Here is a 27,648-nt window from a genome sequence, read left to right as displayed (position 1 = left end):
TCCCCCCACCTCAATTTCTTTTCTGTTTTTTTGAGCCTTTAGGGGTCATGATTTTCAAGCTATTTCTCTGCACCCGCCAGGGCTAGAGGTTTCTCTCTTGAAACCAAATCTCGTGAATCCCATGCCTCCAGGTGCAGGTGCTTTAAGAAACACACCCCACAATCAAAATCCAAAGCGTGGGCAATACAAGGGCTGGTCACATGGTTCTAGTGGCTCCTCCCCAGTCCCAGCTGCTATCTGACCTTACCAGACACTGCGCCTTGAAACCCTTGTCTGCAGCGTATGCAGGTCACATGGGGCAGCAGCCCAAAGGGAGAACGCTGGGCGGGCAGGGGACTGAGTCCACCAGACTGCACCAAACGGGAGTCAAGACGCCCACAGACCAACCCCCTCTCAACCTGTCCTGGCTCGCTTGGCCTGCAGAACTCAAAGGGCTCTAGGAAGGGTGTGAAAGGGGAAGCACCCAGGGTTAGCAGTACTCACCCGCAGGGCCCGAGAGGCAGCAGGCAAACGGCCACTTTAGGGTTCCAGCAGCTTCTCTCTGCCAAATGTATAGGGCCACCCACCAGCAAGGCATGTTATAAGAATGCAACCCTGGGGTGGCTGGGAGTGGGAACTTGGCTGGCAGAGCATGGCTGGCCTTGTGGGTAAAGCACTGGCCTGAACTGGGAGAGGTTGGGGTTCACATTTCAGCTCTGCCCCAGACGCCTTGCGTGACCTCATCCCTTGCATCGCTCTGGGTCTTGGGTTCTCGCCTGGCAAACGGGGGGTGAGGAGTCTCACCCCCCACATGGGCTGTCAGGAGCATAAAGTCATGACTGGTTAGAAGCTGCTCTGATGATACCACAGCGATGGGTGGACAGGCTGGAGGCCAGCAGTGACTGTATCAAATGCACCTGCTGTAACCTCTTCCCTTGCCCAATTTCTACCTCCCAATAGTGCTTCGTCCCAGCGACCAAACACTCCCTGACTCTGGCTGCAGCCAGTTAAACATACGGGGATTTCTTTTTTAAGACACACACCGATGCAGGAAGGAAAGGGAGAAGCGTTTCATTTTACAGCAAGATGCTGAAATTTAAAATCAATAGATGCAGTTTATTAAAAAAAATAACCCCCGACATCATACCCAGTTCCCTACAGAATAGCACACTGGCATAGGAAGTGCTGGCAGCGGTAAAAAAAATCGTGTTCAGACGTTCGCACCGTGCCGTCCAGCTCTAGAAAACCGTGGCAGCTGAGGGGGCTATTCTAAGACTGGCACCGTGATGCCTGTGCGAGCGTGAAATCTCCTCACACAATGCCTAGCATGGGCTCTTGCTGGGGGGCGGCCAAGCCCTGGCTTGTCAAGTTGTCAGGAGTGTGAGCCGGCTGCGCTGGGTGACTCAGGAGTTCCCTATGTATTATTCATCCCGGTGAAATGCATCCACCGCCGCACTCAGTTGTCAGCTCCCCGAGAGACACTTCTGCAGCACGGGGCGGGAGGTGAGGGGCCAGGACAATCTCGGGAGCTTGGGTCTGCGTTCACGCTCAGCTTGGCTGCACACATCTCAGCTGCGGTGGTGGGAGACAGGCCGTCACCCTCAGCTGGCTGCAATGGGCTCCTTACTGCGGGCTGGCGTGGCGTGCGAAACAGGCCTGGGCTCCAGCCGCCGGGCTCCCATCCTCCTGGCTTTGAATCACATTGGGACGGATAGAGGGGAATGACGACAGGAATCTAAGAGGGAGCAGGAGTCCAGCGCGCATGGGCCCAATCCTGCAAACCTTTCCTGGGCAGGGATCCAGCATCAGGCTCATGCAGCACAAAGTCCCCATCATGGAGTGAAATCCAGGCTCTGAAGTCAATGGCACGATCCCCACAGAGGTCAATGGAGCCGCATTCCCCCTACCGTGCTCAGGGGGTGTCAGTGGTGCACAGGCCTTGTACAAACCCCTCTGCCCAGGGTGAATTTCACCCACCGAGGGTCCTCGCTCCCAAGGGATGTCCCACTGAGCTCACTGGGACTTCGTGGGCGATTAAGGGCTTGCAGGATGGGGACCAGCATGGGAGCATGCTACAGAGAGATTCACCCTTTGATCGTATAAAACAGGAGGCTAATTTATATACACACCCACGTATTTACAAATTTACATCTGCCCACGTACAAACTGAGGTTGCAGCAACTGCGGGTGCATGCTTAATGCTCAGTTCTATTGAATTAATGACTCGCAGCATAAACGTAAGCACCAAGGGGGATCTCCTAGCCCCATTGAAGTCACTGATTTCAGTGGGGCCAGGATTTCTGCTTAGGTCATTGTAGGATACGGGCCCACCGGCCTCAAACCAGAGCGCAAACTTCCTCGGAGTTTCATTTCTGTTCTAAAAATCGCCCTCTTGCCCCGCTTGCCGAGACCTGTCGGGTTTCGGTTTGGAAATGGCACAAAGATAGAGAGATTCTGCTTTGGAAACGAATGTACAAAACAAGACGAAATCTGCTTTTCGTCCAGGTGGTTGGCATTTCCTGCAGCGCTTTGTGGAGGGAAGTCAGCTGATCACACGCAGAATTTCTTCCCCCTCCAAAGGATTCTGCTTTCCGCACTATCCTCTCATCTTATCGTAGTCGCTAACCATGCGTTTGATGTGGAACAGCTTGTTCCGCAGAGCTTTGGTCTCCATTTTCTTTGTCTGATAATCAGGAGTCTGAAGCGAGAGCAAGAAACGAGGAGGCGTTAATAACGTCGCAGGGAACACGGGGGCCCATTCTCTCCGGCTCCCCAATGCAGCTGCGCTCTGGAAGCACTAAGCATTGTGGGAGCTGGTTCAGCATGTGTTATGTGTCGCCATCTAGTGGCTGGTCCGCATAAGAAGTTAAGAGCCTCCCATTGCTACCAGCTAATGGAGTTATGTTTTTAGCTTGTGGACCGCAGGATGACTATGAGTCGACAATGTGACGTGGCGGTGAAAAAAGCCAATGCGGTCTTGGGGTGTATTAGGTGAGGTATATCTAGTAGGGATAGGGAGGTCCTGCTTCCGTTGTATAAGGCGCTGGTGAGACCTCATTTGGAGTACTGTGTGCAGTTCTGGTCTCCCATGTTTAAAAAAGATGAACTCAAACTGGAACGGGTGCAGAGAAGGGCGACTAAGATGATCAGAGGAATGGAAAACCTGTCGTATGAAAAGAGACTAGAGGAGCTTGGGTTGTTTAGTCTGACAAAGCGAAGGCTGAGAGGGGATATGATTGCTATCTTTAAATATATCAGAGGGGTTAATACAAGGGAGGGAGAGGAATTATTCCAGCTTAGTACTAATGTGGACACGAGAACGAATGGATACAAACTGGCCGTGGGGAAGTTCAGGCTTGAAATCAGACGAAGGTTTCTGACCGTCAGAGGGGTGAAATATTGGAACAGCCTTCCGAAGGAAACGGTGGGGGCGACGGACCTGTCTGGTTTTAAGATTAAGTTGGATACGTTTATGGAGGGAATGGTTTAATGGTAAAACATAGTAGCCAAGGAAGACCAAGCAATGGTACATGAATAGCATAATGGCCAACAAGGGTCAGGCTAGAGACTCTTGCCTACATGCTCGGGGTATTACTGATCGCTATATTTGGGGTCGGGAAGGAATTTTCCTCCAGGGCAGATTGGCTGAGCCTCTGGAGGTTTTTCGCCTTCCTCCGCAGCATGGGGCAGGAATCACTAGCAGGAGGGTCTCAGCCGATTGAAGTCACTAAAACACAGGATTGGGGACTTCAACGGCAGAGTCCAGGGAAGGGTCTTGCGGCCTGCAGCATGCAGGGGGTCAGACCAGATGATCATAATGGTCCCTTCTGACCTTAAAGTCTATGAGTCTATGAGTCTATGAGCTCAAGGCTGATGCTTCTGGAGAGCAAATGTTAAGAATTCAGGGCCAGATTTTCAAGGGCTCGGTGCCCACAACTGAGGCCAGATTTAAGAAAATGCTCAGCACCCAATGGACTGCGACCTTCGGTGCTTAAATGCGCGCTGGTCCCCTTTGAAAATCTGGTACTTAACGTTTGATGTTCTGAGTCCAACCCCCACATGTTGACTGTGATCCCAGCTCAGGCCCCCTCCATTTGCAAGTAAACAGAGAGATTTTTATGCCTGAGCTGCAAAAGCAACATGGGATCCCAGAAGGGCGCCGGGTTTCTTCTTGCCTTGTGCACGCTCCCCAGTAATAAAGATTTTGCAACTGGCACGAAGCTGCCTTTTGGGATGTATGAACCCCAATGGAACCTCCTCGCGCCGCTGGGCTGACTCTGCGAGGCTCAAGGGAATAATCCAAAGCCAGGGAGCTCCGCCACGGCAGGGAGCAGATCGGCTGAGTGAAGAAGGCCCCCTTGCTGTGCCGCGGGCTGTAGGAGGGCAAGGCTGGCACTGGACGGTGCCGTCCAGACAACTCTGAAAGCAGGAGGTGTTTTTCCTGCGTCTCAGCTCACTGAAGCATGTTGTATTTCAAGCTGCGCCGCAGAGCGTAATCCAACACCGAACCAGCCAGCTCAGGGGCACCGCAAAGGGAGGCAGGGCATTGCACTCCAGGTCATGCATCTGAATCTGTCCCAGGCACGGAGGGATTGGCAGTATTTAACCAGCTGATGGCTCCTGGGCCATGCCAAGCATGTGCATTGCCTGGGTCCTAGATGACAGATCTCCCCATTACAGAGTGTAACCCACTGGCGGGTGAGTGTTACAAGCCCCCTTAGCGTGAGGACAGGAGTTGTTACAATGCCCGCCCACCCTCCTTCCTTCCTCCCAGGGATCTGTAGCAGCTCCTACTTTTAGCTCTGGAGGTCCCCAGTTTAATGTCAGCCCAGAGGATGGCTGTCACAAAAGCACCCGCTGCATGGGACTTTTCCTCCCAGCCCAGGCTAGGGAATGGGGGCCTGATTCTGGGGGGTTCCCCACCACCTTCAGTGAGAACAGCGTGTGCACAGCAATGCTCAGGACCAGGCACACAGAATGGAGCGAACCTCCCACCCCTAGCAAGGCCCTTCCAGCCACATGGCTGGCTACACACACACTAAAGCCATGCTGCCCTTGCCCTGGGAAGAAACACAGAACTCCAGCTCCGGGCTCTCAGTCCAGACCCCTTCATGGGAGCAACACATTCACTTAAAAGGGGGAAAAAGACAATCAGTCACCCCAAGGCCTGGTCTACATGCACAGAGCTGCCCCGCTCTAACTCAACACGAGATTTTAAACTGAGAACTGGTGCAACATTGTGTGTGGACACCCTGACATCGGTTTAAGCCTCATTCCGATGATTTCGCTCACCTAGGAAAATTGACAGCTAAACCGACAGAACCAGATTCAAGCCAATATCCACGCCGGCACATAGGGGCTTTCAGTGGTTTAATCACATCTGGGTTTGAAACTGATTTAAGTTAAGCCGGTGCCGCTTGCATGTGAAGACAAGTTTTAAGGCTGCTGAAGTGGGAAATGGCTAAGGCCTTGTCTGAGGACACTCACTCTGGGATGCTATTTGAATCGCTAGGGGAAATTGGACAGACACACAAATCCCCAAGGGAGATCAGACAGACAGAATATGCACAGAGACAAGCTGGGTTTTGGCGACTCACCCGTTTTAAATCTTTCAGCCGGTTGTATTCCTCGGCGACTCCCTGAAAAAGAAAAACCGGGAGGAGAGGGCCATGTTATGTGCACAGCAGATAATTACTCCAGAGCCATCACTCGGCAGTGTACCTAACGAGAGAGCACAGGTGATGGCGCCAGGCGGGGGCTGACAAAGAAGCCCTTTCAGGCTACTGTATGGAAAGCCAGCCCCGCTGCAGAAAGCAAGTCTTCCCAAGGCAGCCTGCCACTGCATGCTGGTGGAATCAGCAGGGTCTGGAGCTCGGGAAGGAGAAGAGTGGTCTTCCAGCTCGCACTGATTGGGCAAAATTCCCTGTTGGCTTCCACAGGGGCAGGGTGGGTCCCTGAACAAAACAGACGAGCATCAGCTATCAAATGAGACTTACATCCCCCTCGGTGCTGGTCCCTCTGCAGAGGGGTGAAGTAGCAGGAAGGATACCCTGTAGATAAGGCACTGGGCTGGGAATCAGGAGACCTGAGTTCAGTTCCTGTCTCTGCTACTGAATCTCTCTGGTTCTCAGTTCCCTGGTTGCAAAATGGGGCGACAACGCCCCCTTTGTCTGTTTAGCCTGTGAGCTCTTTGGAGTCTGCGCGGCGCCAGGCACAACTGGGCCCCGAGCTCTGCTGAGCCGAGCCCTAGAGGCGCTACCGTGATACAACGCCTCTGGACTCCACGTCAGTCGGTGAAGCACAGCCCCGACCTGGCCCCACGCTCACCTGGTACTGCGGGCTGTCCTCCGACAAGCCGTCCAGTTGCTTGCTGAGCTGGTTCAGCTGGTCGTTGATGTCGTCCATCTCGGCGCACAGCTGCTTGTAGTGCTTGAGGTCGGCGTCGAACTCCTGCTTGTATTCCTGGCGAATGCCGTCCGAGGTGATGGGGGGGTACACGCTGCCCGGCCGGAGGAGAGGGAGAGAGAGAGATTAGACTGGGGACTCAATGGGGGGTGCTCTGGGGCTGGTTTGCAGAGGGGTTGAGTCTCTCCGCCCCCAAATCATTGCAATCTCTTTCCACGCAGCATTCTTCTTGCACCAGCAACCCGGGAGCGGGCAGGTGGCTACTGGACTTACAGGAGGGCCGTGCCACCGGCCTATCTGACGGGGGAGGAACACAGGTGTCCCCCAGATGCTGAGGTCATCGCCGTGACAACGACATCACATCGGGATGCCAGCACGTCGCGTCAAAATGTCAGTGAAGCTGGCGCGACCAGATCCCCCTCCTGCCTTCCCGGAGTAGCCCTCCCCCACAGGCCAAACGGGGCAGCCTGGAAACCCATCCTGGTCCAGCTGCATGGCATAACATAAGACCATAAGAATGGCAAGACTGGGTCAGCCCAAAGGTCCATCTAGCCCAGTATCTTGTCTTCCGACAGTGGCCAGTGCCAGGTGCCCCAGAGGGAATGAACAGGACAGGGAATCATCAAGTGATCCATCAAGTGATCCATCCCCTGTCGCCCCTTCCCAGCTTCTGGATCTATCCTCCATGAATGTATCTAGTTCTTTTTTGAACTCTGTTATGGTCTTGGCCTTCAGAACATCCTCTGTCAAGGAGTTCCACAGGTTGGCTGTGCCTTGTGTGACAAAATACTTCCTTTTGTTTGTTTTAAACCTGCTGCCTATGAATTTCATTTGGTGACCCCTAGTTCTTGTGTTATGAGGAGTCGGTAACACTTCCTTATTTACTTTCTCCACACCAGTCATGATTTTATAGACCTCTGTCATATCCCCCTTAGTTGTCTCTTTTCCAAGCTGAAAAGTTCCAGTCTTATTAATCTCTCCTCATATGGAAGCCGTTCCATATCCCATATCGTTCCCCTTTATTCGACATTGGTGAAGCCTCATCTGGAATACTGTGTCCAGTTTTGGGCCCCACACTACAAGAAGGATGTGGAAAAATTGGAAAGAGTCCAGCGGAGGGCAACAAAAATGATTAGGGGTCTGGAGCACATGTCTTATGAGGAGAGGCTGAGGGAACTGGGATTGTTTAGTCTCCAGAAGAGAAGAGTGAGGGGGGATTTGATAGCAGCCTTCAACTACCTGAAGGGGGTTCCAAAGAGGATGGAGCTTGGCTGTTCTCAGTAGTGGCAAATGACAGAACAAGGAGCAATGGTCTCAAGTTGCAGTGGGGGAGGTCCAGGTTGGATATTAGGAAACACTATTTCACTAGGAGGGTGGTGAAGCACTGCAATGGGTTAGCTAGGGAGGTGGTGGAGTCTCCTTCCTTGGAGGTTTTTAAGGTCAGGCTTGACAAAGCCCTGGCTGGGATGATTTAGTTGGGAATTGGTCCTGCTTTGAGCAGGGGGTTGGACTAGATGACCTCTTGAGGTCCCTTCCAACCCTGATATTCTATGATTCTATGATCATTTTTGTTGCCCTTTTCTGAACCTTTTTCAAGTCCAATATATCTCTTTTGAGATGGGGCGACCACATCTGCACGCAGTATTCAAGCTGTGGGCGTACCATGGAGTTATATAGAGGCAATATGATATTTTCGGTTTTATTATCTATCCCTTTCCTAAGGATTCCCGACACTCCGTTCGCTTTCTTGGCTGCCGCTGCACATTGAGCGGATGTTTTCAGAGAACTCTCCACAATGACGCCAAGATCTCTCTCTTGAGTGGCAACAGCTAATTTAGACCCCATCATTGTCTATGCATAGTTGGGATTGTGTTTTCCGGTGTGCAATACTTTGCCCGGGGCATGCTCGGCTCCCCCCTGGGCCAGCCTGTGATGTTAACAGCAGCTATCTCTGGTGCTAGATACCCTGCTGGGGGATGGCCCCAGTAGCCCCGGCCCTGCAGAGGCAGCCAGGGGTCACTGATGGATGCGCCAGGGAGAGTGAGCCCCTCACCTGCCCCACTCGTCCTTGTCCCGCTCGTCGCTGGACTCCATGGCTGTGGTGTAGTCCGTCTCGTACTGGGACTCGTCCAGCTCGGGGTTGCGCCTCCTTCTCCTCCCACGCCGGGCGGCGGGCCTGCTGGAGCTCTCCCTCCCCCTCTCCTCTAGCGTGCTGGTGCTGAAGGTCCTGGCGGGCGGCTCGCTGACCACACGGGCAGGAGAGCTGGGGGGGGGGATATGTGGACACGGGGCTCAGCCTAGAGCCAGGATTCTCAGCCTGAGACCTCCCCCAACCGCTCATCCATCCAGGCGGGACCCAGAGGAACCCCCGGGCTAGAGCGCCCCAGCTCCTGAGGTGACCGGGGGCTGGCAGCGTGGCAAGGCGGCAGGTCTGAGTGAAACAGGGAATGCTGCCTCCCCGCATGGGCATGGACACAGCGGCAGTGTAGTAGCGTGAGTTCAGGGCCCCGCCGGGCCGGCTGGTGCCCAGACACGCAGTGAGAGACAGTCCCTGCCCCGGAGCTCACAGCCTGATGTACAAGACAGACACAGGAAGAACCGTTCTCCTCCAGTTTACAGATGTCTGGGAAATGAGGCCCAAGGTCCCACAGAGCTGTGCACTGAACCCAACGAGTCCCAGCCCTGGGCTCTAACCACCAGACCCGCCTGGCACGTGACTTCATCAAACCAGCCGCTCCCGAGCTCCGTGAGCCCAGCTGAGCGGGAGGAGGAGTCCGCCGGGGGCCTGGGTGGGAGATCTGGATACAAAGGGACCCTGGGTTCCCAGCCCTTGGGACGGACTCACCTGGTGGGGTTGTAGGCCTCGGAGGCATAGTAGCCGTTCTCCTTGCGCGGGTAGCCGTAGGCGCTGGCCGGGGCGTTGACGGGGCTGATTGGCTTCTCGGAGTAGGCCAGCGTGGCTGTCTCATCCTGAATGCTGGCGCCCTCGGCAACGTTCTTCACCTGAAAAGTAGCCAGAGGCGTTCGGCTCCCTCTGCGCCCACGTGCGGCCCGGGGTGTGCGGGGGGGCTGGGCGCGATGCTGGGGTCACGCTCTGCCCTTAGCTCCACCTTAGCGAGAGCCAGGGCCAGTCGTGACCTTGGTCTCAACTTCAGGCTTGGTGACGGCCTCGGGGGAGTCCGCAGGGTGCACACAGCGGGTCCCAAATGGCAGCCCACAGGCAGAGCTCGGGGCTGGGGGGTGGAGCTCAGGGCTGGGATAATGGGGCTGGGGGTTGGGATTCAGGGACACTGGCAGAGCTCAGGGAGGAGGGGGAGCTCAGGGCTGGGATAACGGGGCTGGGGGTCGGGATTCGGGGACACTGGCAGAGCTTGGGGAGGAGGGGGGAGCTCAGGGCTGGGATACCAGGGGCTGGGGGTCCACACTATGCGAGGAGCTCTGAAAGCGCCATGAGGGGGACACCGCCACACACCAAACCAAGGGCGGCTAATGCAGCCCAACTTCCGTCCGCTCTGCAGGGCCCCACGGAGCTGGGATCGGGATTGGGAGCACAAGGAACCACCGCCCAGGTCCTGGCTCTCTGCCTCCCGTGTGTGCAGCCCCAACCCCCTTATCACAGTGTGACTGGCCGATAAGCTAAATCAGCCCTTGGCAAACACCTCCCCTGCCGTTTAACCAGCCTCCGCCCCACAGGCTGGGTGAGAGGCGGCTGGCACCACCAGGCCCCACGATTCCCCAACCTGCCAGCCCAGCAGCAGAGGCCAGGGGGATGGGTGGGGGTGGGTGTATAAGTCCCAGGCACAGAGGAATGGGGTTAAATTGTGTGGCCTATCCCCCATTCCATGGCCTAGCTGACCTGGCATGCTATGCCCCCACCCGCAGGCGTCAGCCCCCACAACCTGCAGTGGAGAACAAAGCAGTGCGGCTGCTGGGTGACCCCCCCCCATGGCTGTTAGAGGTCTGGGAGCTGCGGGAGCGGAGCGAAGGAGGTACGAGGCTCCCCGGGAAGGGCAGTGGCAGCGCTCAGTGCCAGGGAACAGGTGGTTTGGGTGGGAATTTCCCCTCCCGAACTCCCCTGTGCCAGCGGGCCACGGGGCCAGTTCCCTTTCGCAGGGGTGTTTGCTCACAGGGACTCAGCCCCTGCGGAGCAGCTAACCCTTCCCTCCCCAGATATCCCTGGGCCTGACAAAGGGAGGATGTGCCGGTCTGGGCAGCGCCGCCCTGACCTGGGTCCCTACAGAGCCGGTGCAGGAGACGCTTCCACCAGAACTCAGGAAATGCCTCCCAGGAGTGACCTGCACAGTAAATAAACTGAGCTGGGAGGAACGTGGAAACGCCCGGGCTGGGAAACTGGTCACGTCCAGGGCGCTTTGCTTCTTTCAGTCTTTGCTCTTGTGCTCATGGCGGGCTCCAGGGCCAGATTCTGCCCATCTGTCTTACGTATATCTAGGACCCCCAGCGCTGTAGGATGTGAGCATCTCCCAGTTGCTAACGATTGATTTATCCTCACCCCCACCCTCTGTGAGTTAGGGAAATGCAGTTACGCCCATTGTACAGATACCACCTACCGCTTACATCGCACTTTTCATTGGCTGATCTCCAAGGCTTTACAGAGGCGGGCAGGATCACTATCCCCATTATGCAGATGGTGAAACTGAGGCACAGAGATGGGAAGTGACACACTACAGGTTACCCAGCAACCCGGTGGCAAGGCCAAGAAGAGAACCCAGCACTGCTGGGTCCCAGCCTGGCACTGCACCCACTAGGCAATGCTGTCCCCTCTCTAGATAGGAGCCTGCGGCCCAGAGAGATTAAGTGACTCACCCAAGGTCACACAGGAAGTCTGTGGCAGAGCAGAGAATTGAATCCTCACCTACAGGCCCATGCCAGTGCCCTAACCACTCGCCTTCCACTGTATTCACACAACCTTCCTCATGCTGGACACAATGTCTCACACAGTCAGCGTGTTCATTGGCCTCAATTTTGCAGTAGGACACTACTTACAAAAACAAAGTATCAAAATCTGGCTCTAAACAGGGGAGCCATAGCTTTAGAAGTTGTGACCTCGCTATAGTCTCCCAGCCCAGCCCCCCACGTACATCCTCCTCCGCCTCCACCAGGCATCTGCTAACCAGGGCATCCCAACAGAACAGATGTCTAAATAATCATTAAATAGCTAATGTATGAATGGGAATAACATTTACCGGGGGAGCGGGAGGAGATGGTAAAATAACATTAGAATGAGTTCATCAGGGTCTCGAAAGAAAGAAAGCCCCACTTGTATCATGTGGAGAAGATGATGAGAGATTGTTACAGTGTTGCCAACTTTCTCAACACCTCAGGTTTCTCCAAAAGCTCCAACTCCTGGAATCAGGGGATTAGGAGAGAATCTCTTTTTTTTTTAAGTCATTTTCTAAACGTCATGCGTTTGGAGGAAAGGTTGAGCCCACACCCCGCGTGCCCCCCAGCGGCTCACTAACCAGAAGGCAAACCAAAAGCAGCCAAAATTATTATTTTAAAAAAATCTCATAGTTTTTAAACCAATCGTGTGATTTTTCTGGGAGGCCGGATGGAGCTTGAGGCTGGTGATCAGAGAGATCGATAGATATGAGAGAGACAAGAGGGCCGAGGCGATATCTTTTATGGGATCAACTCCTGCTGGTGGAAGAGACACGCTTTCGAGAGCTCTTCTTCAGGGCAGGAAAAGGTACCCGGAGTGTCGCTGCGAACTACAAGGTGGGACAGATTGCTAAACCCGAGGGATTGACACACGTAGCTAGACCAATCAAATGCAACAGGTTTCACAAACGGTATGCCTGATTCTCCCCAGTCCTTGGCTAGTTGCCCCGCTGCTCCAGCCAGAGCTTTTCCAAATGCCTCAGGTTTGCCCCTGCTTGCAATTAATTCTCTGGATAGCTGATGCACTCGTTAACCCCTTCCTTCCTCTCCTCGCCTCCACCCAGCCACCCGTGGGAGCTGTCTTTGCTCCACGCTGCCATGCAAGCCACTCCCTCCCCTGCCCACCGGAGCATGAACGCCTGCCTCTGCGCTACGTAACCTTGTAGCTGCAGGGCCCTGGCCCCCTAACGTTCCCTGCAGCTTTCCTTCGGGCATCCTCGTCCCCGACCTCAGGCCATAGCACTGGGCCCCCAGGCCGAGAGGTGCTGGGTTGGTGACGCAGGAGAGGTGCGGGCAACGAGGGAATGTGGCCACATCTGCTCCTGGAGGTTAAGGAAATGGGGAGGGGTGTGGGGGGGTATTTGTTTAGACTGAATCCTAGAAAGCCAGATGTTTTCCCCCTTCACCCTTCCTTCCTTCCTGGCCCTTTGTGGCTTGTTAGCTGGAGCCTCTTGCCGGGGGCAGAAATTGTCGCTTGTCTGGGATCTGATGGGTCTTTGGAGGAAAGAGTTTCGTTCCCCGGCTAAGGCAGTTCCTCTCCCACCGTCCTTCCCATACGAGCAAAGATGCAGAGAAACCTGGGAGCTGATCCTGGGAGGGGGAATCTCAGGGGGGCCTGGGAGCTGATCCTGGGGGTGGGGAACCCAGGGGGACCTGGGAGCTCAGCCTGGGGGGGGGGGAACCCCAAGGACACCTGGGAGCTGATCCTGGGGGGAATCTCAGAGGGGCCTGGGAGCTGAGCCTGGGGGGGAACCCCAAGGGGACCTGGGAGCTGATCCTGGGGGGAATCTCAGAGGGGCCTGGGAGCTGATCCTGGGTGGGGGTGGGGGAATCCCAGCTCCCACCTGCAGATCCCAGTCTGGGAAGAACTTGTCTCGTTCACTTCCACACATGATTGGGCCCTTGACCCCTGCCCGGACTCAACGTTGCCAGCCCTGCTTGCGCCGTTAGACACGCCCTGCCAGAGCTGTGACTACAGCCCAGGAGTCCTGGCTCCCCACCCCCATCCAGCTCTAACCCCTAGGCCGTGCTGCCTGTCGTGCTCTCTCCTTGCCCTTGTGAGAAGCGCTGATTTGGCTGCTCACTCTCCTTTCGAAGGTCGCCCGTTTATTGCAGCCCAGCCTTTAAACACGGTGCACGTCCCTGAGGACACGCCTGGGCAGCGCTCAGACCCTAGTGACGAGGGCAGGACAAGACTCCAAACAGAACAAAGGAGGCGCCTGCTACCGACGAGTCTTTTCCTCCAGCGACTGTGTTAATTTCCCCCCGACTGGGTTTGTTGGTGCTGTTCAGTTCCCTGATGCAGAGACGGCTGCTTTTCTGCGTCACGCCATACAGCGGAGGGGATGCCAACTGCCATATGCCCTGGCCTAGCAGCGCCCTGGAGGGCTTGTCACTCTGCATTAGGCTTTTCCACATCAGACGCTCACGCTGAGAGGCAGGGACGCACTGGAGGGGAGAGGGGTGATTGCTCTGGTGGCCCTCGGGTGATTTCACCCTGGGCAGAAGCCCAGCACAACACCACGGTACCACTACACCCACAACTGGGAATCCCAGAATCCTTTGCTTCCGTGGCATGGGTGTAAGTGGGAATGCAAGTGGTGCCAAGACTGCCCGCCAGCCCCTTGCCCGGAGAGGTGAATTTCCCAGGCTTAAGCGGGGCCCAGCACTTATGCTGGTGTGAAATTTCACCCGAACAAGCAACCCCGCTCCCGCACCCCGTCCCCAAGTGCCTGTGACCCCACTCGCCTGACCCCACTGCCAACCAGATGTGACCTGGCGCCAAGCAATGGACCAGAACACGTTTGAGATGTGCCAGGCGAAACCCTGCGTGGCAAGAGCTGCCCAGTTAATCATTGACGAGGGTGAAACTAAATCATATCATAAGCAAACATTTTTCGAGCACTCAGTGGACAAAGGGGAAGAGAACAGAAACCCTTCGTGTTGCTGGCTCCAGGCTCGCGGCCTATCTGATCCGATCCCGTTTTATTTATCTTTGGATACATTTGAGATAGCTTGGACCAGCCCTGCTCTCAACACCCTGTTACTCATATCTGAGCAACAAGGAGCCCCAAAAGCAAATGGAAAAAACACGGCATTTAAAACAGATGCAAGGAAATACGTCCCTCCTCCACTAATATATAAAATTAACCCGTGGAACTCATTGCTACATGATATTATTATTTATTTAAATTGTGGCAGTAGGTCGGAGCCCCAGCCACGGACCAGGATCCCATTGTGCCAGGCGCTGTACAAACACTGAACAAAAACAACAATACCTAGCTCTTATATAGCACATTTCATAACATGCAGCAGGGCGTTCACACCACTCTGCCACATTCCCTGCCAGGCCAATGCACTTGCCCATGTCCATCTTTTGCTCCAGAACTTAACCTGACCCTGACTTTTATGGTTGCCTAGATCGCCTTAAAAAGTGAAGCAGACAAATCCAGCCACATCTGCCCACAGCCTGAAAGAGCAGATCGGAGAGATTTCTGACCTTGCTCCATTGACCACAATGGGGTGTTAACTCTGAACCCTACAGATGGCGATGCGTACATGTCAACATTGTTAACCATTTATAGATTCATACGTCCTAAGGCCAGAAGGGAATAATTGCCATCATCTAGTCTGACCTCCTGTATAACACATACCAGAGAGCTTTCCAAAGTAACTCCTACAGCATGTCTCTTAGAACAAATCTAAATATTGATTTTAAAATGGTCAGTGATGGAGAATCCTCCATGCCCCTTAGTAAATTGTTCCAACAGTTAATTACCCTCACGATTAAAATATTACACCTTACTTCCAGTCTGAATTTGTCTAGCTTCAATGTCCAACCATTGGATCAGGTTAGCCCTGTCTCTGCTAGATTGAAGAGCCACTTATTAAAGATTTGTTCCCCGTGTAGATTCAAGTCACTCCTGACCCTTCTCTTTCTTGAGCTAAATAAATGGAGCTCTTTGAGTCTCTCGCTCTAAGGCAGGTTTTCTAAGCCTTTAATCATTCTCGTGGCTCTTCTCTGACCCCTCTCCAATTTACCAACATCAACATTTCTCTGCTGCTAAAAGGAAGATGAGGACGGATCATGCTGTGAAGATCTGCGCCACCTACGGGGAGTGACAGCTCTCAATTTTGGTGCCATGAGTGGACGGGGCTTAGGAGAATCCCTCCCCTTGTTCGTTTCCCAATCTGGCTCCTGAGGGTACCTCTGGCACCTAGACACCGCGATGATGGGTTGGTTAATAATGCCCTGATTTAGGCCGAGCAGGTTGGAGCCTCAAAGTCCCTATCACTCATCTGCTCCACCCGCAGCCGGCGCCATCCTAGACTCACCCACTCCTCCACGTTGGGGCCCTCCTGGAAGGCGAGTGGCTTGTCCCAGTAGATATTGGGCTTCCCAAACTTCCAGATCTTGTGGCGCGTCTTGTGAGCAAAGAAACAAATCACGCAGAGAAGAATGACAATGAAGAACCCACAGACAATGGCGATGGCCTAGAAGAGAGGGGGAAAAAAACACGTTGGCCAGAGAGTCAGGGAAATTACCCTTATGCCATCCATCAGCTTGGTTCAAACCCCAGCGCCCTTTGCACTGCAGCACTGACCTCTACTGCTCAAGCTAAAAGAAGAACTCCATCAGTTGGTAGCAGCAGTAGGTTGTCATCCTCTGTGTGGATTAGCCATTAGCAGGAGATGAGACACCCCCCGCCCGCCAGCACAGTTGGAGAAGTCATTCCAATCCATGTGAAGGTGCCAAAGGGGGCAGGAAATGAAATGAAAGGGAAAATAATTGTTACATCAAACAAAAGAGTGCCCCCAAGGAGGAGAGAGTGAGACGGATGAGGAATTTCCTGGAATTGGGATGTAGGGGGAGGAAGAGACGAAAAGGCAGCTTCTTGGGTTTGCGAGGGCTTTTGGAACTGGCTCCTTCACCAGAGCTGCTGAGCGACAGAGGACAAACCCGGCAGCATTCAAAGGGGGAACGGTAGGATATTGGCTGTGCTGGCAACAAATAGAACCAGCGTCCCCAGCTCTCCCTGGCACAAAGCAGAATCACATGGGAGGCTGCCGCTGCTCTGTGCATTGCTATTATCTCACCCTGTGTGGAAGTTAGCAAAACAATCGAGCCTGCAAAGCTTTCTGGGGTTTGATTCTCCGGGCGTGGGCTCAGCTCACGAACCAAAAATACACGAGGCGATGCCAAAGCACTTTGCAAGCTACAGGGGTCCAATGCCCTCATATTTTACAGTCTGGGAGATTGAGGCACACGGCGAGAGAGAAAGCGACTTTCTCAAGGCCCCACAGAGCCAGGAAAAGAGCCCAGGAGTCCTGACTCCCCTCTGCATGCTGAAACAATCAGCAAGCTTCTAAGGACACATGACTGAGAGCAGCAGAAACAGGGGCTGCTTATTCTCTGTATGATTTTCGCTCAAGAGGAAGGGGTTCAAATCCTCGCGGTTTGGTGTGCATGAGAGAGGGTGATTCCCCAGAATTTCCCACAGGGCCCTGGTAAGAATGTTGAAGTAGACAGAAATTAGACATGGGGGGAATGACAGATTAGGTCCCATCTGGTCCATGCATCAGGCAGGTGCAGCACAGCTCCTTGCTTGTTTTTGGTAGGCAATCGATAACAAAGTACATAGCTCTACATGACTCTGGATTTCAGGTGGCTGGAATGCAGCAGACTGGGCTAATCTTATCCTGAGACGGGGTGGTATCGGCAGCCCCACCCAGCTCACTGCTTAAATTTCTGCAATTGTTTCTGTCCAGACCGAAACTGGCTTCACCGAGACCTTGTTTGTTAATATTCTGCTGCCGTCTATCCGACAGACAGCCTAGAGCGCTGACTCCGGAGCCGGGGCCAGCAAGCAGAGCCTTGTTAGCTGCACAGTATCGGTAAGAGAACAGGAGTCTTTGTGCACCTTAGAGACTAACAAATTTATTCGAGCATAAGCTTTCATGGGCTACAGCCCACTTCATCGGATGCATAGAAGGGAACATACATAGTAAGAAGATCTATATACATACAGAGACCATGAAAAGGTGGAAGTTGCCCTACCAACTCTAAGAGGCTAATTAATTAAGATGAGCTATTATCTAGGGTTACCATATTTAAAAAATAAAAAAAGAGGACACTCCACGGGGCCCTGGCCCCGCCCCTTTCCCACCCCGCCCCAACTCCACCCTTCCCCCAAAGTCCCCGCCCTAACCCCCCCCTCCCCTGAGCGCCCCGCATTCTCCCTCCTCCCTCCCAGCCACGCAAAAAGGGCTGCCCGAGCACTACCGGCTTCACGGTTTGCCGGGCAGCCCCCAGACCCCGCGCCCCTGGCCGGCGCTTCCCCAGCACAGCTGAAGCCCGGGAGGGGAAGCGCCCAGCCGGGGGCGCAGGGTCTGGAGGCTGCCCGGCAAACTGTGAAGCCGGTAGCACTCGGGCTTTGGGCAGCCCCCATGCCTCCGGACCCTGCACCCCCGGAGCCCCGGAGGGGAAGTGCCCGGCCAGGGGCGCAGGGTCCAGAGGCATGGGGGTCGCCTGAAGCCGGTAGCGCTCGGGCAGCTTGGCGCTTACAGAGCCCAGGAGTCAGGGAGCATAGCAGCCCCCGGCGCCCGCTCTAAGGTAAGCCAGGGAGTATTTTTCCCGGACATGTTCGTTTTTTTGGAAATTCCCCCTAGATGGGGGTTTGATTACCAAAAAGCCGGACATGTCCAGGAAAAACCGGACGTATGGTAACCCTACTATTATCAGCAGGAGAAAAAAAACTTTTGTAGTGATAATCAAGATGGCCCATTCCAGACAGTTGACAAGAAGGTGTGAGGATACTTAACATGGGGAAATAGATTCAATTTGTGTAATGACCCAGCCACTCCCAGTCTCTATTCAAGCCCAAGTTAATGGTATCTAGTTTGCAAATTAATTCTAGTCCAGCAAGGAAACTGACCAAGCCCAGCAGAGTAACTGAGCAGCAAATGAAGGCGATTTGTATAAAGCGGTTTTGCTCCGGGTTACATCCTGGGGGCTAGACTGGACAAAGCACGTGGCTGGTGGGCTTGTGGTTAAAGCACTGGGCTAGGACTCAGGAGACCGGAGTTTATTTCTGAGCTGGACGAGGCACTTCTGAGCTTAGAAGAAGGAAGGCCCAGTGATTAGGGCACTAGCCTACAGGAGCGGTACCAGGGTTTTTGCCGCCCTAGGCAGCAGCGCTCCTCCTCCGAGCATTCAGCAGCGGGGGTCCTTCCGCTCCGCGTCTTCGGGGCACTTCGGCAGCGGGTCCCGGAGCGAGTGAAGGACCCGCTGCCAAATTTCCGCCAAAGACCCGGAGCAGAAGGACCCCCCGCCGCCGAATTTCCGCCGAGGACGGAAAAATGCCGCCCCCCAAATCCTGCTGCCCTAGGCAGCCGCCTAGGGTCGCCTAGTGGAAGCGCCGGCCCTGCTAGCCTAGGACTTGGAAGACTTGGATTCAGCTCCCAGCTCTCCCACAGGGTCCCTGTGTGACCCTTGGCGAAGTCGTTCAGCTGCTCTGTGCCTCAGTTTCCCCTCCGTTCAATGGCGATGACAGCCAGGCCTTGCCTCCCAGGAGTGCGTGAGGATAAATCCATTAAATACTGGGAGGTGCTCAGAGATGACAGTAGTGCGGGCTATACACGTATTTATGACAAATAGCTGGGCTACAACCTCCCTCTGTTCGTCTGGGTGGGCCTCAGTTTCCCCCTTTGTAAAATGGGGTGAATGAGACTTCCTTGGTTTATTCAGACTGTGAGCTTTGGGGCAGGGCCTGTCTCTCACTGTGCGTCTGTGCAGTGCCTGGCACAAAGGGTCCCTGACCTCAGCTGGGATGACTAGGTGCTAGTGGGCTGCCTACAACTCACCCCAACACTGGTCTAAGGGCAGCCTGCAGTGGACTCATCTTGGCAAACGTAGGCTGCTAGATGCTGCTATCGGCAAGCCCCGCGTAGCTCGACAGAAACCTCGCTGCAGCCAATGGGGATACAGCCGGCACAAAGACATTACAGCCAATCTTCTCCATCGGCTTTCTCCCAGGACTTAGCGACCGTGACCACCCGACCCACTGGGGAACTGACTAAGGCCAAACCCAACGTTCAGCGACAGTCGGTGGCGCTCGGTTCGTAGCTGTAGAGATTTAGACTGCAGGAATCGTTGCACCAGGATGGCTCAAGGAGGGGAGAGGGGTGCAGAGCTCTGAGCTGCTCAGAACAGAGGGTTTGGAGAATCACAGAAAATGGGGAGAGATGGAAAAGAGCCAGGAGATTGTCTAGTCCAGGGTTTACCAAACTTTCCCATAGTGGAGACCACAGCTTAAAAGAGGGATTGTCTTGTGGGCCACCTTGGCCTCCCCTCCCCCACCTCCCTTCCCTTTCGTGATCCTATAACACCCCTGTCAACTAAAGCGATTGGCTGAATGGAAAAATAACCACATGCTCTTCCTTCAGCTCCCTCTCCCACCAGCTCTGACTCTCCTTCAGCTGCAAAACCCAGGATGAACGTGCGAGCAGCCAGCTCCCCCCTGGGCCAGAGGCCGGTTTGCAAACCTCTGGGCTAGCCCATCCACCCGCCAAAGCAGGATTTTTCTCATACTTTGTCCAACCTGGGTTTAGAAGACCCAACTAGCTGGGTCTCCACCGTTCCCCTGTGAGATTGCTCCACAGCTTCGTCCACCAGGAAGCACCTCCTGGTATTGAGACTTGAATTTCCCCTGTCCTCAGCTCCGTCCTCCTAGCCCTGGTTACACCCTGTGTAGACCCAAGAGCAGCTGACGCTAGTCACCAGGAATTGCCCTTCGCTGAGGCAAGCTGGAGACGTGCGCCAATGGCTAGTGGAAAAGGAAACGCAGCAGTTGCAGCTGATGGCTATGGAGGTACTGGGGAGAAAATGAGTGTTAATGGGGAAAAATAGACAGCCTGGCTGGGAGATGCCAACATTTCTGAGCAAACTTTCAAATTTGAACAAAAAAACCAAAGGGGGGTTTCCATTAATATTCTGAGCAAAATTTCATCCTGTGAAATCGAGCGAGCGAGACGGTAGGAAATTTTCAACCATCTTTGTTGATCATTTCACGTTTTAAACCAACAAACAAACAAACGCGGACTAGATTGGCATTAACATTTCCCCCAAAACAGTCATCCCCTTTTCTGAGCAGCTTCAAGAGAAAGTCAACGAAAGACGAAGACAAAATGGAAGGAGAGAGAAAAGGAGAGAAAGCTGAAGGAAGAAGGAAGGAGAAAGAGAGAAAAGAAGGAGAGAAAGTTGAAGGAAGAAAGAAGGAGAAAGAGAGAAAAGAAGGAGAGAAAGCTGAAGGAAGAAGGAAGGAGAAAGAGAAAAGAAGGAGAGAAAGCTGAAGGAAGGAGGAGAAAGAGAGAAAAGAAGGAGAGCTGAAGGGAAAAGGCAAGCGGTGCCCATCTTACCTCCTGCGGGTCCACGGTGCAGTAATGGTAGAGGTACTGGTTCATGTAGGCTCCACCGGAGGAGTACATCTGGTTGCACATGGTCAGCATGGGGCTGTAGTAGTAGCTGCCGGTCATTTGTGCCCGGGGGTTGACGCCCATGATGTAGACGATGGAGGCGATGAGCATGACGAAGGCCAGGATGGCGCACACCACGATGACCGCCAGGTAAAACCTGCGGGAGCGGGCGCTGCTGGACTTGGTGACGCTGGCCACGAAGAACCCCAGCAGCGCGATGAAGCACAAGACCGACATGGCGATCATGAAGCCGCTGGCTGCCCGCGGGTTGGTCATCCCGCCATAGTAGCCTCCATAGCCACCGTATCCGCCATAGCCCCCGTAGCCCCCGTAGCCCATCCCTCCACCATAATAGCCAGACCCGTAGTAGCTCCCTAGCCCGCTCCCGTACATCCCCCCGTAGCCGTAGCTATATTCCCAGGCCAGCGTGGAGGCTACGCAGGCGAAGATGGTGACGCAGAGCAGGACGACCAGGGCCTCCAGGATCCTCACCACGCCGGGCGGAGAGTTCCACTTGTAAAAATACTGCGGCACGTCCTCAACGTAGAAGGAGCCTGGGGGGGGGGAGTGGATGTCGTAGCCGTAGCCATCGCCGGGGGGGCCGTAGCCAGTGGGCGGGCTGGTGTAGGGCTTCTGGCTGTACATGGCGGAGGAAGGATCCAACGCAGGGCAGGCGCCCGGAGACCACACACAGCCTTAAAAACACCTAGGTAGAGCGGCAGATAAACAAGCGGATCAAGCAGGGTGGCCTGGAGGTGGGGCAAGCACAGGGGCAGGGGGTTCGAATCCTGGCTCTGCCGCTGAGGCCTTGCGCTAGTCACTTACAAACTCCCCAAGCAAAGGGCGTGAGGGCCACGCGTTTCCCTCTGCTGCCGTCCGGCCTTGGAGACGGCTGCTGCGGAACCGGCCAGCTGGGCAGCCGACACAGGGAGCTGTGAATATTCAGAGAACTTGCCCCAGTTCTGACTGGACTTTTCGCTGCCCTGCGCCGTTTGCTCCAGCTCTGAGCTTCGTTCCTCACCTGCCCTGCCCCCTTTGCTTTCCAATTAGCTGATCTCCTCCAAACTACCCCACTGCCACCCCCCAGAAAGAGTGGCATCTGCTTGCTGCCACCTCTGCTTGTGGGTTATAGCCCTTCGCCGTAGGTCACAGACCTTGGGCCTGTCTCGTCTTAGTTAGACTGTAAGCTCTGACCACCCCCTGCTTCGTATCTGGCTGGCTTTCAGGCACTACCATAATAACCACGGTTACTAATAAATCAACGGGAATTAGGGGCCTAAGCCCCTTTGAAAATCCCAGAGTTCCCATCTATAAAATAGGGGGGATTTTATATAGATAGGTATGTATATTAGATAGATAGATAGAGGGGGTGTATGGGGATAGATAGAAAGAAAGAAATCTATATTGTAATTGCATCTACATAGATGGTCAAGTCAAGCATGTTAGTCACTGGGTACGTCTACACTGAACCCAACCCCCCACCCCCAGCAGCGAGTCTCAGGGCCTGGGTCTACAGACTCCGGTTTGCATTACGGAGCTGAAAGCAGCAGTATAGATGTTCCCTCTTGGGCACCACGACCTAGCAATAGGGTGTCTCAACCATTCACGAGCTGGGGGAAGGGCTTTGGGCGAGGCCAGGCAGGAACCAGGCAGGGGACGGGTGCAGCCTGCAAGGATGTGGCCATCTTCTAACTGGCCCCAGCAGCAAAAGGAGGCATCAGGCGGACCCCATTTTAAGTCCTGAGCAGCGCAACTGATCTCTCCAGCTCAGAAACGACCCACGGTGGGGTGGGAAGTCAAAACCAGGGGGCTGGGCTTGTTCATGTCACCTAGAGGTTCTTTAGGGGGACTGTCCAAACGGGACCAGAATCATCTCCCTGATCTAATCCTCCTTCCGGTCCCAGCCAGCCTCCTCCCTGAGCCCTCGGCACCGTCTGCCCATGCCAGGGCGAGACAGAAACCCCATTCACCTCTGTGGACTCATTGACACACAACTAGCAAAGGCTGCAGGGGTCGCACAGCCCCCATGCCCCAGGCTGTGCTCAGCCCTGACACTGGGGGTGCAATTCCCATTGACTTTGGCCCTCCGCCTTGCAAAGGATGCTCCTAGCTGACCTTTAGGGACCCTTGGTAACGTTTTTTTTTTAAGACACATAAATGACTTAGGAGCCGAAGTCCCATTTTCAGAAGTCTCCAAAGTGCTGGGAATTGAGGGGGCCGGTTGATTTTCCAGGCGGCTTGGGCTCCTACATCACATGGGGTCTGAGTTAAGTGGGGTGAGCAACCCCAAGGTTAGCCTAGCCCTGGTGTGGGCAGCCACACGGCAAAGTCCTGCCCAAGAGACTGTACCTCCTGGGTGCTGACTCACCCGGGTATGCAGCTAGGATGCCGGGGGCCCCATCGGTAAGCTGAGACGCAGAGTTTTTTCCCAGTGGATTGTGGGAGACCTTGTCTCTCCCTCTAGGCCAGAGGTGGGCAAACTACGGCCCCCGGGCCACATCCGTCCTGCGAGACCGTCCTGCCTGGCCCTTGAGCTCCCGGCCGGGAAGGCTAGCCCCCGGCCCCTCCCCTGCTGTTCTCCCCCCCCGCCTCAGCTCGCCGTGCTGCCAGCGCTCTGGGCGGTGGGGCTGCGAGCTCCTGCTGCTCTGAGCAGCATGGTAAGGGGATGGGGAGTGGAGGGGGGTTGGAAAAGGGGCAGGGGGTCCCGGGGGGCAGTCAGGGGACAGGGAGGAGGGGGGGTTGGATTGGGCGGAGGTTCTGGGGGGGGGGCGGTCAGGGGATGGGAACAGGGGGGTTGGATAGGCGTGGGAGTCCTGGGGGACCTGTCAGTGGGCAGGAGTGTGGATAGGGGTCAGGGCAGTCAGGGGACAGGGAGCAGGGGAGGTTGGACAGGGGGTGGGGGGTCCTGGGAGGGGGTGGTCAGGGGACAAGAAGCAGGGGGGGGTTGGATTGGTCGGGGGTTTGAGGGGGGCAGTCAGGGGACGGGAAGTGGGAGGGGGCAGATAGGGGGCAGGGGCCAGGCTGTTTGGAGAGGCACAGCCTTCCCTACCTGGCCCTCCATACAGTTTTGGAACCCTGATGTGGCCCTCAGGCCAAAAAGTTTGCTCACCCCTGCTCTAGGCGCATGGAGGGAATTGTGGGAAGGCTCTGGAGGACTGGCAGCATGGTGTCCGGGCAGGTTACCAGCTCATGTGTAAGCATTGCGCCCTAGAGGAACCAGCTAGCCCAGGGCGAAAGCATCACTAAACTCGGGTTCCGAGGGTTTGTGTGTGGACGGGAGCTGGGTTAGGGGCAACCCCTGAGCAAGAACCTGAGTAAATTTTGCAATGAAGACAGATCCTTAGACAATATCAACTAATTCAACTGCATTTTTATTTAAACACCCTACAACATTTACTCACTGAATTTACTCAAATTGCTTCAACCAAATAATGCAAAAGATTATAAAACCCCGCCATTAACTGAACTAAAGTAATTTTGCTCGAACGCTTTGGTAACAAAATGCAAACCCTCAACCCCCCCAGATTATATGTTTCTAAAAGAGATTATTTCTGCATGTTCCTATGCTATGGTGCCGGGACAAGTACCTTAGCAGACAGACATGCCTTTCTATTGTGGCGTGGTATGCGGTCTGCCTTACATTCGGGGATTTTAGTCAATCAGTTTTTCCCTATGTCTCCCCTACCCCCGTGCCCTGTTCTGTGCAGTAACAACACTGCTGAGGGCTTCAAAGCATTTCCCAAGCATTGATTAATAACGGGCCAAACAACGGAGGCTCAGACACAGAAATGTTTTTGTAAGATAAAAAGGCCCAACCTTGCCGCTTCTGCACAAGTCAGTTTGGCCCAGGGAGAAGAATTACTGTGTTACAGTTATCCAGCAAAGGGGGAATTTCACGTATTTACATTTCCAGCTTCTCTGTGAGGCAGGGAAATGCCATTATCGCCATGGAGAACAAAGGCAGCCCAGAGAAACTGAGTCACTTACTCAAAGGGAGTCGTGGCCAGGGCAGGGGATTGAACCCTGGCCTCCCAGGGAATGTCTACACTGCAAAAGACCCACGGCTGGTCCGGGGAGCTGACTCAAGCTCACCGGGCTTGGATTGCGGGGCTATAAAACTGCTGTGTAGCCGTCAGGCTGGCGCCCCGGTTCGGAAGCCCCCACAAGCGAAGGTCACTAATACCCGGAAGACCTGGCTGCCGAGAATAATTACCCCAGGGATGAATTCGCTGTGCTATATTTAAAGGGCTACATAAAAGGAAGAGGCAGGTTTACTTATCTGACCCCCTACAATTTTGGGGTAGCCACGTTTTAAATGCTCTTTTCCGCCCCTGCATTCCGGAGGCGCGCCCCCACAAAGCGCCCTTTGGGTCGGTTCGGCAGGCTCCGACTCGCAATGTACAAATTGTTCGCTGGACACAGGCCCACGGGTTCCCACAGGAGCGGCCTGTTCTGCCCCTCACCCAACTTTTAATAACAGGCCTTTATATTTTGGTACAGGCTCAGCTAACGAGAGCTTTGCCACTGCGCTTCGTTGTTCTCCCCGTAGTGCTGGAGGGGCAGAGAACACAGGGACGGGCAATCAAACCTCCTAAGAATTCTTCTAAGCCTCACCTTGGAGTTATGGATCGCTAGGAACGTGCAGGGTCAGTGATCCCTGCTGAATCCAGCCGTCCTGAACCGCTGGAGACAGGATGGGAATGTTCAGCTGCAGCCTCCACTCCGGTTGCAACAGTTTCTGCCAACGCCACCTCCTCTCTCATTTCACCTGATTAATAAGTCTCTGTCTTCCCAGGCCTGCAGCACACGGCAACGCAGGACAGGGCAGGGTTTGCTCACTACAGGCCCCTCGTGGGTCTCCACCCGCCTGTCCCGGCACTAGCAAATCGTATGCTCCCCTCACACACGCTGTGCTCTAGTCAGTCCTTTAAAAAAAACAATCCCCAGTGTTTTTCTTTCCCCAAGAGAGCCCACGATAAGGTTGGTGCTGTGTTCTCGCTGCCAAACCTCCTTTCTTTGGCCAGGATTCAAGTTTCAAAGACAACAGAAGCTCCCAGTGCTTCTAAAAGCTGCAGTTCCAGTTTGATCCCAGACCCCAGAAAGAATTTCCAGACCCGGTGAGGTTGACTCCGACGCCTAAGCCCTTTCTGCAAAGATTTTGCAACTCCACCTCTTTTCTTAACCGGGTTCTTTGAATTGCCCAAGATTTTTGTTTAACAAACACCTTGCTTTAGTCAATAAAGCCAGTTAAGCTTGTTTTCATTTCCTTCCTAGCTTTGTTACTCTAGAAATAAACAAGAAAACCCAAGAGCCCCTGTAAAAACCCCTTAACAACAAACTAGGATTTAATTTTTGAAGGAAGCGGCTGTTAAATATCCAAGCTGTTCTGCATCTAAAGCGAGCTCTCGGAGACAGAGCTGTGTGAATTCAGTCAGCTGACCTCACGAGAAGAATTTTTCTAGGCTAGCTAGCATCCCTTACCATTGCTCCATTGAGGTCAGTGCGGCCAGACCCATAGCTGGCTGCAGGTTTATTGACACCAGCTGGGAATCTGGCCCCTTTAAGTTCAACAGAGCTTTAGACGATCCTGAAATGTACTGAAGCAAAAATAACGGAGCAGCTCTCCCCCGTGAAGTGATCAATACACCCACTGCCTTACCTTGGTTTGCAGCTATCTCCGGTGCCAGCTGCGCTGGTCTCTGGCGCGTGGTAGTATTGGGAAATGTGCCGTTAATCAGCCTGATGCTGTCTGGAGATGGGCCCCTGGCTCAGGGCTCCATTCCTGGAGCCACTGCCTTGAGAAGGGGGTTGGCTGGGTTTCCTTTAAAAGCAGCTACCTGGGTCCCCTCTGTTTTCCTCCCCTCTTTGTTCATCTTAAAATGGCAGCCCAGGGATTAATCATTACTAGGTGCACAGTCATTAAAAACAACCCGCCTGCCGCCTCCTCCCGCTGCGGCCAGGCCGAAGAGAAAGCTTGTAACTGCAGGAACCTGGCACAGCTGGAGTCAAAAACTTGGCAGCAGCAGACCTAGCGCTTAAATCTCAGCTCCCTGTTCCACCGTGGACATAAATCGCCTCTGATCAAAGCGCCTTGCTGCGTGGCTGGTTCGACTTTAACCCCTTCCGCTTGTCCCGCACATGGACCGACGGGGGAGCAGACCCCAGGCAAGGGGGAGCTGCCTCTCCCTGACTCGGGCGGGCCCCAGAGGTCCCGCCGAGCCGCAAAGATCCCAGCCCGGCACTTGGATTTGACTCCTCTTTAAGTCTCGCTCCCTATGCGCACCCCTGCCCTTCATGAGTGCAATGAGTTTGTGGGGCCCTGGCCTTTGCAGTCAGAGGGTGTCTCCGCTGAACGGCCCACAGGGGTTGAGGTTAAACATGGGGCATGTTGGCAGGATCGGGGCCTTAACTAGCCCCGGATGCCTCGTTGTTTCCAATTTCTTGGAGGGTTTTTAAAACAAAAATAAAAATAAAAAGCAGCTTTATAAGTGGAAAAAGAACCTACAGCCGGGTGTGTTGGAGTGACCGTGCGAATAGCAGGGCGGCGCCGACCAGCTGCGCGCACCGGGATGGCTGTCAGTCAGGCCGCTCTGAAATTCTCCCTCTGCAGCTCGCTTCCAGCGCTGGTCACGAGTGCTAACAATCCCTGGCTGCACCAGGGTAGCTCATCATGGGTCTGTCTACACGGCATTGTGAACCCAGGTTTTTCCAAGCCCATTCCTGAGTGTCCGCACTGCATTGTAAACCTGAGTTTACAACTGCCGCGCCCGAGTCGCACAGCTGGGCTAACGGCTTGAGCGGCAGCCACACGGCAACACAACAGCTCGGACCCTAGTCAGGCTCCAATCCATCCCCCAGCAGGGTCCTAGGACCTGGGCCGTGAGTGTTTGC

At 54.5% G+C, this 27,648-nt stretch overlaps 1 protein-coding gene across 2 annotated transcripts; it reads right to left on the bottom strand.

Annotated features, from left to right (window-relative positions):
* Nucleotides 1–1,069: 1,069 nt before the first annotated feature.
* LOC128828604 (occludin-like) lies at nucleotides 1,070–26,952 on the bottom strand. Of its 2 annotated transcripts, none has more exons than XM_054013377.1 (8): nucleotides 26,417–26,952; nucleotides 20,701–21,463; nucleotides 15,619–15,777; nucleotides 9,230–9,387; nucleotides 8,438–8,647; nucleotides 6,307–6,478; nucleotides 5,577–5,618; nucleotides 1,070–2,677 (listed from the first exon to the last, which is right to left on the bottom strand). In XM_054013377.1, exons 2-8 carry the CDS (start codon nucleotides 21,400–21,402, stop codon nucleotides 2,576–2,578), a joined length of 1,545 nt encoding a protein of 514 aa, XP_053869352.1. In that variant the 5' UTR covers nucleotides 21,403–21,463; nucleotides 26,417–26,952; the 3' UTR covers nucleotides 1,070–2,575. The 2 variants fall into 2 exon arrangements, with proteins under 2 accessions (XP_053869352.1, XP_053869351.1); XM_054013376.1 differs by lacking the exon at nucleotides 26,417–26,952 and adding an exon at nucleotides 25,372–26,358.
* Between the last annotated feature and the right edge of the window lie 696 nt (nucleotides 26,953–27,648).

Source organism: Malaclemys terrapin, chromosome 24 (assembly GCF_027887155.1).
Source record: "Malaclemys terrapin pileata isolate rMalTer1 chromosome 24, rMalTer1.hap1, whole genome shotgun sequence".
Taxonomy (NCBI): Eukaryota; Metazoa; Chordata; order Testudines; family Emydidae; genus Malaclemys; species Malaclemys terrapin.
This window is presented reverse-complemented; position numbering and strand designations above follow the sequence as displayed.

What these genes read in the sequence shown, in the direction of transcription:
- LOC128828604 (XM_054013377.1), bottom strand. Translation starts at nt 21,402, where the DNA reads ATGTACAGCCAGAAGCCCTACACCAGCCCGCCCACTGGCTACGGCCCC. An exon ending in GCACCGTGGACCCGCAGGAG is followed by an intron (nt 15,778 to 20,700) that starts GTAAGATGGGCA and finishes CCTCTCTTCTAG; the next exon opens with GCCATCGCCATTGTCTGTGG. An exon ending in GCCCCAACGTGGAGGAGTGG is followed by an intron (nt 9,388 to 15,618) that starts GTGAGTCTAGGA and finishes GCTACTTTTCAG; the next exon opens with GTGAAGAACGTTGCCGAGGG.